The following is a 13,502-nucleotide window of genomic DNA, read 5'->3' on the forward strand; positions in this document are numbered from 1 at the left end:
GGGAGTGATGTTTTCCTTTAACACAAACTGCGCGCTTCTTCTTCCCCCTCTCTTGCTCTCAAAGCCAGTCTTAAAGGTGCAGAACTTAATATATAACATAAACCAGACGATTGGGGATACCAGTATCATAAAGCCACCCCAGGACAACTGCACACAGTCATAGTGATTTTTTTGTTGTCAAGATAAAGTAATACCAATTACTGAAATAGTTACTTTCAGAAACACTTAGGTTAAATACTGCTTAAATGAAAGTTTAGGCATATTTTGATTTCTGTGTGGATGCTGTGAAATTCACACATGCAGCTCATCAGCTCAGCAACTCCAGATTGTAGCATGTAATTTCCCACACTGTTTTGGAAGAGTTAAAAACCTTCCAAGTGATTCAGTGATGTTTTGTTCATGTTTTCTCCCCCTCTACGCCCCTCTCCCTCCCTCCCTTCCTCTCTCTCAGCCTGTTGTCCCATCAGCCTGTCTCTTGGTATTGCTTTGTTTAAAATTCCCATGGCAGTAATTAGGTGTCACTGTTGAAAGCTGGATAGCATGAGAGAACAGTGTCCCGAGTCCCAGAACTGCTGCCAAAGTGGGATGTTTGGGAAGAGTTGGAAAGGCGTTATTTAACATGATGAGTTGAAAAGATTTGAGTCTCAAAAATTCTGTAGTTAAAAATTCTATGACCTACATAACTTGTGGTGGAAAAACAGGCATTTCTTTGGTCCTCATTTGTGAAATACTATTTTGAATGGGATTTTCTGAAAGCTGAATGTCTTTAGGGATTGGAAGTGCCCTCACAAAATCATTTTGTTGTACGCTAATGATTTAAATCCAGTTCAGAACTGCCTTCTGTGGAACCCATTGCTACTTGGAGATTGGATGGAGCCCATATACCTCGGATGCAAGGTTTCATTTCAGTTTGCATCAAGTTCTTCAAGGAGTTAGCACTTATTGGGCCACTGGCTTGTTTCTCTCATCCAAAAGGCAAAAGTCCTAAATTAATCACTCAGGCTGGTTCTGTCTTTTATTCCTGAATATTTCTGCATTTTACTGAGAGAAAGAAACTCAAAGAGAAAGTGAGATGCACTGGAGAAGTTGCAGAGATGGAAGTCAGCCCTTCCCAGGCTGGAAGGTTTGCCTGTAGGCAGATCTGTGGGTACACTGCACATGGACGCTGACATTTCACACAGCTTTGCAGGTGGAAGTATCTGTAGCTAGAAGAAGTGGGGGATGGTGTAAAGAGCATGATCCCTACCTGTAGAATGGGGTTTCTATCACAAAAATATCCTGAATAAAATGTAATTTAGTGCACAACTTAGCCAAAACTGATTACTCCCTGAAACAGTTGATCTGTAGGAGTAATTAGCTTTGTGTCCCTCCTTTTTTGTTTGGTAAAAATTGTTGTGATTGCAGCACTTCTAGATATAATCCAGTGTTAGTGTCTAAATTAATTTTTCTATTAAAAATGTTTCTCTGTAAGCAGTGATAGAGTTGTTTCAACAAATATTTCAATGAAACTACTTCCACTGCTTCAAATTTGTAGTGGGCTTTCAACTACATTGTAAAATTCACCATATGGTAGCGTTGTAGTAATACATACTTTTGTGATGTGAGTTGAAGAAATCTAGTCCTGGTTGTTCACTGAAAAGTGCTCTGAATAATTGTTGTTGGACTTTCTGCACATTCAGGCAGCACAGTTGCAAGCAAACTGTTTTTTGGGGTTTTTTTGGGTGGTATTACTGCTTTCTCAACACGTTCCATAGCTGTAAGCTGTGTTAACCTAGAATTAATTACTCACATGATGCTTAATCGTTGAAGGCATGACTTAGCTAGAAATACCCCATTAGAGAAACATTGTATGTTGAGGCCGCTGCAGTGTAAGCACTAAGTTAAATACCTCTTAAACTTGGGGAAGCTTGGAAATAAGGTTAATACAGTGCTGTTTATTAGTGGTGGATACTAGAAAATATTTCCAGCTGTCTGTTGCTTCTTCTTCCAGTGGTGCACTGGGAGATAGGAATCAGTTTCTTATCCTCTCTTGATCTCTGTTTTTGCTTATATAATGGACAAAAAATTCTGACCTACATTGCTTTGGCTTTTTTGTTTTTCTTATATATTTGTGTAGTTCTTAAAAGCTCTCTGACAGATGAAAGTCATGATGTAAGCTTATAACATTAAATAACTGGACTGAGTTGTAATGGAATGTGAAGAGCTTCCCTGGGCTGTGGGCTTAGCAAGATGCTAGTAAGGGGAAGGATGAAATCCAGAGCCAGTGTCATCGGTTTTGTGACCCACTGAAGAGTTACAATGTCGAAGCGAAAGCCCCAAGAGGTGATGAGTTGAGCTCAACAAGCTGTGCTAACAGAGTGGGGACAGAGGGCTGTGATATGCCAGCCATTTCCTCTTGTTCTCTGTCAACAGCTGCAGGCAATTGAGAGCAGTGTCATTTAGTCACTGATTGCCTCCATTAGTATGAAAGGCAGCCTGGTTTCAGAGTTTTAAGGAGATGATTTAGTATTGAGCGATGGGTACTGTGTGTGCGTATTTTTCAGAGAGCCCATCCCATTCCTCTGCTCTACTAAAAATATCATCAGAATTGCTGTGAGTCATTTATTTGATTTTAAGTTTATTGTGATTGGAGTGCAGTATATTTTGTTTCTTAGTAGTTTTTGCCTTCTGTTTTGCATTACCTGCCCCTGGCCTGCATTCATGGTATTTACATTCCCCTCTGTGCTGGTTGCAGTGGCATCCTGTGCTGACCATGCTGAAGGAGCGCATTGAAGAGTTCACTGGCTATAGCTTCAACTCTCTCCTCTGCAACCTCTACCGAAATGAGAAGGACAGCGTGGACTGGCACAGTGACGACGAGCCATCACTGGGAAAAAATCCTGTCATTGCCTCACTCAGCTTTGGTGCTACTCGGACCTTTGAGATGAGAAAAAAACCTTCCCCTGTGAGTGTTTGTATCACACTGAGAGAGTCTTATAGCTACTAATATGTTTATTGTTTTTCCCGTTTAAGGACACTTAATTACTCAAGCATTTCAAAGTTAATGAAAACACAACTTGGAAAGTTCTGTGGAATAAGTGTAGGGATCAAGAAATCTCTAATCTCTAGTAAATCTCTAATAATGTGCAGCAGTGTAGTGTAGTGCTGCAGTGAAATTGGAACCTGGGCAGTCTTGTGCCCAAATAAGGGCCCTTTCTGGTGCATAAGATGAGACCAGTGATGCTGTAAGTGGACTTACACTGTGCAAATGAATCAAAGAGTTGGTACCATTTTCTTAAACTCAAGCCAGTGTTATGTAATGCAGAGTGTATTTGGGATGAAGAGTAGTTCTGACTGCTCTTGTAAGTGAAAATCCTCTAACAGTGTTTGCATTTGGACGTGTGTGTATCCAGATTGAGGGGCAGTGAACAAAGGGAAGAAGCTCATTTACTGTCTGTAAAATGCCTTGGAAGCTGTCACATCGTACTCACAGACTAAGGATAAGGAGGCTGTGTGGAATATCCTTTCAGGAGTTAATTGGTGATTCAGTAGTGAATACTCTTTCTAGATAAAGTGCTGTGTTTGGGAATGCTTTGTTTATAAACCAGCTTAAACTTTGCAGGTCATATTTATCCAAGTCAGGGATTCACGTGTGTTGGGAATACAAACCTTATTTTAGGATGTCCAGTTTCAGATGAATTTTCTGCTTGTGCAGTCTTTGACAACTTTGGAAAGAAGTTTGCTATCTGCTCGTGTTGCTATTTATTCTGAGTAGGTAGTGATAAAAGTGATGTAGTAGTGGTAGTGATGAAAGCAGAGGTGATAATTACCAGCCTGCAAGAAAACTCTATGCTGACATGCTGAAGCCTGCCCATCAAGAGTCAGCTTGGGTCACCTAGTCTTAACAGCAAAGGTCAGAAATTGAGCCAGAAAACAAATAGTTTGTAGTTTTCATCACTTCTCCAATTTGTAAATTCTTTCTTGCCTGAAGTGAATTTAATCTTGATCCCTGAGCATGTGATCACATAACCAGTCTGTTATGTCAGTGGGCATAGCATGAGTAAGTATTCCTGATGCTGTGTTGATAATCAAATGTCAGCTGGAAAGTTTATTCCTCTAAAAAACTGTGAATGGTGCTTGGATTAATTTTAGAAATGCTTGTGTTCCACATCAATGGATCAGAATAAAATACACTTAAACTTCAGTATAAACTTTGCAGGTTCTATCTTAAAAATCAATCCTAGTTCCTGAGTAAGATGCCTTTTTAGATTTTCTGAAAAGACAACCCCTATTAGCAAAGGGGGAAATTCAGTCTGCCATTTGTACTTGTTGATCTGTACTTGTTTGATCTGTACTGCACGATTTCTTCCCTTTTCTTCCAGAGATGGATGGTTTTCTATAGATGTATCCCTCAAGCTCTCCTCATTTCTTTTTTAGACCTTTGACTTGATATCTCTGACTACCTGAGTCTTGCTAGCTGTGAAGTGTATTTCTTTTGCAAGTGTCACTTACTGTGTGACACTTTTCTCTGAGGTAGAATCCCCATGTGCAGATCTTCGAAATAGTTGCTATTAAGTGTGTCCCATGTCTAAGGGAACTCATACTTAATAATTACATGGCACACATTATGTATTCTTTGCACATTCCCGAAGCCTGAAGTTTCCTGAGAACGTCCTATGACAATGGATGCTTTGCTGAGTGGGAGTTACAAGAGGCTCTGATGGAAATTACAACCTTTCAGGCTGTACCGCCAGAGAAGTAATTTTCATACTCTACTGTACTGTAGCATTCGCTCTTTCATTAAGGGAAAGTTAAAACTGATTGTAGATCTTTGAAGTTTGATCATTCCTTTGTTAAAAAGCAAGTTACAGGAAGAGGAATGCAATCTAGGGAAAAGGAATTCAGATTAACAGTCATCACAGACATTCAGGCTCTCCCTGGTTTCAGTATTAACCAGTTTCAGTGCATTGGGTTTTCCAGACCTATTGTAGTCTTATAAGTCTTCATTGAGGAGGGAAATAGAAAGTAAATCCTTTTTCTCCCAAAATTAAGCCTCTTTGAGGGCAAACTCTGTGCTATTTCAGATTCTAGGGTTTCAAAGGCCTTTGTTTCCCTTTGTTCTTTTAAGTGCTTTTGAATATTTTGAGATGAAAGATATAATGAACATACAAGATGAGAAATACTACGGTAGAACATCACTGCGGATAAATGCTACTAAGAAAAAATGTGATTTCCTGTGTGGGATCATCTACTGAGTACAAAACTGCATGTACCACAGGTGAGGTCACAGCTTGAAGGGCAGTTGAAGAGTACTAGATCAGAGCCTTCAGAAACTTCAGTTCGTGTTGGTATCTCTGCAAATAGTTTCTAGATTATATCTTGAAATGTGGATGAACCTGATAGGGAATAAAATTCTGTTTCTCTAACTGAAAAGATGACCAGTGGTGTTGATGGGGTTGCATTTTGTCTGCATGTTTATGTGAATTTTAACAATTGTCTGTTAGTAATTTGGTAGTGTTTTTGTAAGTCACTCTGAAACAATCATGCAATCTGAAATCTTTTTTCACTTGGCAGAAATTAAAAAAAAGTTACTTAGGTTTAAGTGTTTTTTTTATTATCCTGAAAATTGTTCTATGTTGAGGGTAAGGAAAGGTTCAGTCCTCTGTTTTTCTTTTTGGTGAACACTGTATTGGATAAGTCATCATCATATAATAGAGGGTAAAGGAGTGTAGAGACATGTCTAGATCGTTTGTATCTTCTTAAACAAGCATCCTTTGTGGAAAAGTAGAAATAATTTGTACTGGGATTTCAACCCAGTGAATATAAAAAAAGCTGCAAATACATTTCAGGTGTAAATTTCTCACTGGAATAAGGAGACTTCATGGGAATTAACATGACTCCAGAAACTGTTTTATTTTGCCTGCTGGAATTTTTCTTTTTAAGCATTTGTTTTTCTAAATAGAGCCTTTTCTGTTTATTTGGACCAGTTACATGATTGCAGCTGGTATTTGTCCTTTGCTTTAAATGGTTTCTAGGTTTTTTTGGATGCCTTCTTCATAGTTAAAAGTCTACAGTGATGTGGTTTCTTCTATTTTCTTCTTCCAGTTCCAGTTACTTACTTCAATCTTGCTCCTGCTTGCTTGTTCCCCCTGCCCCCATCATTGTAGCTCCTGCCTACACTGAAATCAGGAGACAAATTCTTTTCTTTAGAGCTGTGATTCATACACAGTTCACACACCTTTGGTTGAGTCAGTGGGTCCTCTTGTGCTTGCCCACAGCCTGAGTGTCACCACTGTGGCACCGTGACCTCCTGCCATTCCCCACACAGCCTCAAGCCCCCAAGCCCACTTGGACGTGACTTCTTCCTCCCAGTCGAGAGGAATTGATTTCACTCTGTGGGATGAGTGTTCCTGATACAGCCACACTACCATTTTTTACTACTGCTTGTTCACTGCTCAACTCTGAGACAGTGCCAGGTTATCTGATTGTGTCCTGGAAGAGTGGGGAATGCTAGTACAGGGGGGAAGGGTGATACCTGATGTCCCACTGGGAGGTGTCCTGTGGCAGAGGGGTGGCTGCCATAGGTACCAGTTGGGTGGCTGTCCAGCAAATGGTTATGTGAACTGTGGAAGGAGGTAGAAAGCCAGCTGTCAGCTTTCTCTTTTTCCATCTAAAACCGAGGAAACTTATGGCTGCTGGGAAGGGAGGGAGCTTCACACCTTTTAGATAATAGCAGGATGTTCATGGTATTCAAAGAATCAATTTTCAGATGGGTCTGTCCTTCAAATGGATCTCTGAAGCACAGTCCTTTTTTCCTAGCAGAAGGTAAAGATCTCCCAGTACTTCTAGAAAAAGCATTAAAATAACCCTTTGTGTATTAACAGAGCTAATTGAGGATGGATTTGGGAATATGTGGAGCATGGTAGAGGCAGAGATTCAGATCAAGATGAAGTGAGTTGAATTTGTAGATTGGCATGAAAGAGACTCACAGACAGCGGTGGCTGCAGAGGAGGAGGAGGTGTTGTCCACCAGTAGTGGCAGGGCTTGAGAAGCTGTAGGTAAGCAGAGAGGCTGAAGGGAGTGCTCAGCTGCAAGAGGACTGAGGGAGTTTAAAGGTAGGCCTGTATAGGCAGGCCAGTGCATTATGTGAGTATATCAGTATATCTGAGTATATCAGTGTAACTGATATTCATCCTTACTGAGTCTGTAGAGAAAAGCAGTGTGGTGAGGATTTTGTCAGAGATAGTGAAAATAAACATGTTAAATGCAGAAGTATTGATAGGTGACACTACTTTGTTGAGGAGGGTGTTTACAGAGCTGGTGCTAGAGATGTCAACTGGAGAAGAGGGATACAATCAAGATGAAATCTGAAAAATACAAGGTTTGAGCTTTCGTAAGGATAATTCTCTTGGTAGTAGGTGAATAGGTGAAGCAGAAGACTTGGAGCCAGTATTCTCCATGAATGATGCTGACTTTTGCAATTGAAAATGATTCTGCATCATTTGCTTGTATAACTGTATTATTATTTATACATTCTTCTACAGGATGTTTCCATTTACTTTTCTTTATAATAGAAGGTTCCTCTACACAGTCCAGAAACCATTCCCTACCACTATAGCAATAAACTTTACTGAGACTTAGGAAATAAACTTGGGTGATTTATATAGATTTATACTAGATCTTTTCTTTTTGTGATTTTGATACCATTTCAAGTAAACAACCTTGTTGGAGTCCCGGAATTCCTACAGATTTTATATTCACAGCTTCCCATCAACTCACACTGAGCTTTCCTTACTTATTAACTGTAGTTACTCTAATTAAGGATTTAAAAAAAAGGTTTAGCCAGTGTACTTGGATAGTGTAAAGCTTGAATTGTATTAAATGTGTAACTCAAGACTGAAAATTCTAATACATTAAAAAGCAGAGCAGTTGCTTTACTATACATGTTTTTGTAAGCAGGTGGTTTTGTGGTACATACATAGAGTTACAAAGTGAATATAAAGAAGTCACCTAATGCACTTCTTTTGGTGTTTGTTACCAGAAAGTCTTTTCTACCTTAGATGTCAAAAATAAATTCTCTTCATAAGCTTCTTGATGTCTGAAAGTCAAGTGAGTTCTCTGTCTGACATCAGCTCTAGCAATAGAAGTTCTGAAATGACCTTTGGTGGACAGTAACGACATGTAAGAAAGTAAAAACTTCTTGTTTGCCTGGCTTTGCAAAGCAAATTAACATAAAAATATATTTTTCTAAGTAAAATGGAGTTCAGATATGTCCCATTTAAATTGGAAAGTAATTGCTGTTTTTACATACTGATTTTTCTAAGCCAAATGGGTGTTTTCTCCTAAATCATTTATCTTAGCAGAATTCCTTTTTAGTTAAGATGAGCAAGAGATAAAAATAAGCTCACTGTTGCCCATCACAAAGTGAAATGATGTAATCCTCTGAAATAGAAAGTACGTGTGTAGTGATATTTCTCTGCTTTTCCTCAGCAGTCATATTTGCAGTATCTATTTTTGAAATTTTTTCCTTTTTTCCACTGAAGATAAGAAAACATTTCTTGATACTAACTTGATACAAACCAAGCTCTTTTGCATTTTAGAAAGTGCAGCCCTCTTTCTATGTGCACCTTATTTATAAATTTACACACACTCCCAGTTGATTTTCTGAAAATCAAACTCTGTTTTAGTTGAGGGCATAATTTTCCCAGTATTTGTTACTTTACCTCATTATTTTGAGCTTTTCAGCAAGCCATGAACATTCAAAAGGACAAACCTCCTTTAAGCTGGACTACTGCACATTTGATTTAGCAGTGTATGAATCTGATTTAAAGTTGGAAAGGGTAGTGCAAAGCAACAGAGTTGCTGTTCCCACTCGTGTGGCATGTGTGAGACCACTGCTGGAGCGTGTCACTATGTCTAGTTGTTATATTTGAGTTTTTAAATAGTTGCACATAATCTAAAGGCTTAACAAAAGTTTGCAAATTATTTGTCTTTGAGTCTAGCATTCTGTTTCGCTTAGTGGTGATTAAGACAACTTGTTTTACAAGGTATTGTGATAAAAGGAGGATTTTTTTTTTTTTAAATAACAAAAACTCTTCTTCCAGCAGCTAGTGCCATAGCAGCATGTAATGTTGTAACAATTCAGAATAGCAGGAAGATGTTACTTTTGATGAAATAATTAACTGTTGGAATCTAGGGTGGCTATTGCAGAATGTCTCCACACTGAACTGTTTAAGATGTTTCCATAAGGTTTGCAGCCTCACTCCAGAATTTTGCACTCAATACAGGAACTGATTGTTGAACTTTACCTGTGGCATCCAGGTAGTGAGATACAATGGCTTCTTTTCATGGTTAAAATGCTTGGCTCCTGGACTTTTTATGAAATATGGATACAGAGAGGTTTACTTAGACTTGATCTTGGAAGAGCCTCCTCCTCCCTCACAGGCTTTTTAAGCTCTTCTGTAAAGGACTGGTTTTCTACCAAATGCACATGACCTGCTTCTTCAGTGTCTAATGTTTCTTTTTAGGAAGAGGATGGAGATTATACTTATGTAGAAAGACTCAGAATCCCACTTGATCACGGGACTCTGTTGGTGATGGAAGGAGCCACCCAGGAGGATTGGCAGGTAAGAACTCCTTGACAGTGTCTATGTGCTTTACTTGCAGTGCTGTTTTCCAGATATGCCAAGGCACTCCTCTGAGGGTATGGGACATTCTGCTTCCAGTGGCACAATTGTTTTCCAAGGCATTAGTATTGCTTTCTGCCTCAGAAACAATGGGTTTGCTTTCATGTGCCAAGTGATGCAGTAGGAATCAGTTCAGATATTAGAGTAGCATTAAACTTCAGCAACAAAGGTAGTAGCCTGCAGTGAAAAGAGCAAAAGCAATATAGAAACATGGAATATCAAAAAGTTGTAACTTAATTTTAAGAGTTCTACATTAATGTACGAAGACTTTTTGTTTTCAGTGGCCCTGAGCAGTCAGAACCTGATTTTCTTACCTAAGTGTTTAGAAATACAAATAAAAAGCCATCACAGTCAGTGATGTCGTCATTAGTCATTGTTTGATTACCTGTATTTTAAATGCACAAGCTCATGATTTGATATTTTTTTTCTTCTTCCCTAATGCCACTTACAGCATCGGGTGCCTAAGGAGTATCATTCTAGAGATGAACGGATAAACTTGACATTTAGGATCATTTATCCAGAACCTGATGGAGTTTGGAAGTGAAGACCCACTTTGGACATTGTTGGATATACACCCACAGCAGATCTAGAGCCTTAGATTGCTACAGATATAAAGGAAGCCTTACAGGAACAGATTTCCGTGAAGTCATGGGGAAAAGAGTTGATGTTCTGAAGACCTTTGGCAATCAGAAGCTGCCTGTGTTATGTGGACAAAAATTATATGTTATTAGATGATGCTAAATCGCAGGCTTTGTGAACAGTGATTATTCTTAGAAGAGCACAAAGCATGTGAAAGGTTTAAGAGGTCCCAGCTGGAGCAGAGAGATTCAGTGAGCAGTTTGCACCTTGTCTCTCCTTTACTCCCAAGTCATGATCTCTGTTGGAGGTAATGACAAGGTGGGATTCTTGTCCACCTCTTTGTGTCTGTACAGATATGAAAAAGCTGCACTTGGTGATGATCTCTGGTGTTACTTATTTCACCAAAGGGTGGTGCACTGCTTTTTTATCTGTGGGTTGCAGAGTCTCTTCCAGTTAAGCAGTTTCACAACTTAAATAACGTATTGAATTATACCGGTGTCTAGTGGAACAGAGGGTCAAGGCTCTTATCTGCCATGCACTGTGTGGTCAGACTTTATCCTAACTCTTTATCCATGTAGGCAGGACAATGCAAAGGCAAGCAACAGAGACGTCTGATGACCCTGCTTCTGGGTCAGTGCATATTGCATTTAAGAATATCACTCAGGGGGTTATCTCTTGAGCCTCTGCTGTGCCAGATCGACAGTCAGCACCTCAGACCAGATTCCAGGCTGACTTGCTGGAATCCTTCAAGTTTGGCTGCTGTGACTCACCTGCTGCTGGGAAGCAGTGGGCTCATGACTAGAGTCTGAATATTAAGTTAGGAGTGCTGCCTGTGTGCTTAAGTTCTTACTGCAGCTAAAAATCATCACTGTACTGGGTCAAATCATAGTTTTGGTCCATCTTCACTGTCTGCCTGCAGTAGGATCTAAGCACAGGTAAATACCCTCTGCCTTCTAACATGTTAGCTTTGTTAAGCAAGCTAATGTCCCTCTTCACTGTAAGAATAAATTGGTGTTGAGAAAAGATCTGTCTTTATTTAGCCAGCATGTGTTGTGGTTTAAGTTCTTATTTGGTGAGAACAGTCAGGTTATTAATACTCAGTTATGCCTATGTTTTAATGTTATTGATGACATAAATGTTGAGCCATTTCACTCCCTGTGGTCTTAAATTGGGCAGAATCATTTCCTAGAAACAGCTTCTCTACCTAAACCACCAAACATTATTCTTATAAAATTAATGTTACTGGAAAACTTAACTTTGTTGTCTTATGAGGTCTTCACTTTCATCCCAATTTGTACATAAATGTTTTTGGAGTATTTTTAATGTTACTTCCTTGCATTTGAATCTTTTGTCTAGGCTCTGTGATGTATTTCATGGTAATCAGAGTTGAAGGAGGCAGATGCTTCCATATTTACTTTCTTTGAGTCATTGGAGCTTTGTGCACATCCCTGTATGTGTGTCCAGGTTTGGCAGTCCTGGAAGAGAGTGGTTTTCCTTAACCAAGGGACAGTGCTAATTTCTCAAGGTATTCTGAGAAGGCAACCCTTTTGCCCTTAACAATTCATTCAAGCTCCATTTGTTTTCGCTGTGTTAAGAGTAAGTAGCCAGGCTGCAAGAAAGAGGAGGAGATTGAGATGAGTTGGAAACTTTTGAACTCCTAAACCTCAGCCTGTGGAAATTACAACTCATTTGAATTCAGTGAATCTATGGCACATAACTAATGGCAGAACCCTGGAGGCTGATACTGTTGTGGAAGAGCAGTTTTTCACTTCCTTTTCTTGGTTTCAATTTGTAACGTTAGCAAATTTTGGGTTAGTTTCTTTACTTCCTTTGATTTGGGAAATGACAAAGTTTTCCTCCCCTGAAATGAAATGATTTATAGGAGAAATGTTCTATCTCCCAGCACTTCTTTTGTTGCTGGAAACTGCTGCATTCTGCTTTCTCTCACGTGTCAGCTTCACTGTATCCAAATTTGTTTGGCAGTGAGGAGAAGGCATATGGCATCGTTCCCCAGCCTGTCCTGTGTGTGCTGGCTGCAAGGGGAACAGTTGGCCTAGAGGTCAAGTTTCTTTGTCAGCTGGGAGCTTGTGGGTCCTTCCTTCCTTCCCCCACCTTCTCGCCAAAAAAGTCAGCTAGCCAGGTAGCAGCAAATTGCAACCTCCTGCCTGCCAAGACAGCAGGAAATGGCTTTGAGCAGAGGAGATCCAGCCCAGAGCTCCTCAGGAGACCTTTCTGCAGGGACATCTTTCCTGTTGGTAGAAATTTGTTCCTGAATGCTACAGGCACTCCTGCTGAGTTCTCAAAACTGGTGTGCACAAAAGTGAGATTTGAGAGTTCTTGAGCTGGTGGTGTTCCCATGGCACCTGAAGATTTTTCACTAGAGGCCAGGGCAACTTGAACATTTCTTGTGCTGCGGTTCAGCTGTTTCTGCTGTTGCACTCAGGTGCAAAGGGCAGCATGTTAAAATGGTAAATATGCAGTTAGGTTCCATTCTTTAACTTAAAGATAGGTGGAGGAACCTTTCCCCTAGTTACATGGATTTGAAAACAGTATTTCTAAAAATGTCATCCAAAAGAATTACTTTCCAGTTATAAAGCTTGCTTTCTTCCTTCCCAGGACTGTTGTGATATTCTCAGCCAAAAACTTTTTTAAAAACTATTTAAACTCAGAGTACACTAAAGTAAAATATGCTGTTTATATGTTCACAGAGGATTCGAGGGCAGGGGACTGGCCTGGGAGTTTTGTTTTTGCAGTTGGCACCACATTCTCTCCATCTGAGGGTCTGCAGCAGCTGCTGAGAGCTGCATTGCTTACAGAACACTTCTGTGTCATCATTTTTGTGTGGAAGATACAAACTGTGGGTTTACTTTTTTCCTTTTCTTTGAAATACAGAATGGTTTGGGTTGGAAGGGTCCTTGAAGATTTCAGCAGAGTATGTGTCTCTTCTGAAAAATGCTCAAAAACTGCATTATTCAAAACTGTTCGTCTCTGGCTTTCAAACAGGTGGAAACTACTAGTAACCCCAGGTAAGATTCCCTTTTCCAGAACAGCAATCTCCTTTTCCAAAATATAATGGCCCTCAGATTTGATGAGAAGGAGCAGATGAATGGAAGATGCCTTGGTAAGGATGGACAGTAGCCTGCCTTCCTCGGGGAATGTGCAGGATGGAGCCGTTCTGAAAAAAATCCCCAACTGGATCCATATGTAACCATTCATTTATTTAACAGCTACATAAGCAATAACATTATTAATTAACCA

General features: G+C 39.7%; 1 protein-coding gene across 2 annotated transcripts in view; it reads left to right on the top strand.

Moving 5' to 3' along the window:
* The window catches only part of ALKBH3 (alkB homolog 3, alpha-ketoglutarate dependent dioxygenase), a 22,914-nt gene extending 9,412 nt beyond the window's left edge, over window positions 1-13,502 (top strand). The window contains exons 7-10 of one of the 2 annotated variants that reach the window (XR_004497819.1): window positions 2,735-2,944; window positions 9,507-9,605; window positions 10,117-10,551; window positions 13,137-13,502. Coding sequence is in view for 1 of the 2 variants with exons in the window: in XM_015631568.3 (XP_015487054.1) it covers window positions 2,735-2,944; window positions 9,507-9,605; window positions 10,117-10,209 (402 nt within the window). In the remaining variant the exon portion in view is untranslated. Of the gene's footprint in view, window positions 1-2,734; window positions 2,945-9,506; window positions 9,606-10,116; window positions 11,573-13,136 lie in introns of those variants that run through there. The other variant, XM_015631568.3, reaches the window with a different exon arrangement.

Source organism: Parus major, chromosome 5 (genome assembly GCF_001522545.3).
Source record: "Parus major isolate Abel chromosome 5, Parus_major1.1, whole genome shotgun sequence".
Classification (NCBI taxonomy): domain Eukaryota; kingdom Metazoa; phylum Chordata; class Aves; order Passeriformes; family Paridae; genus Parus; species Parus major.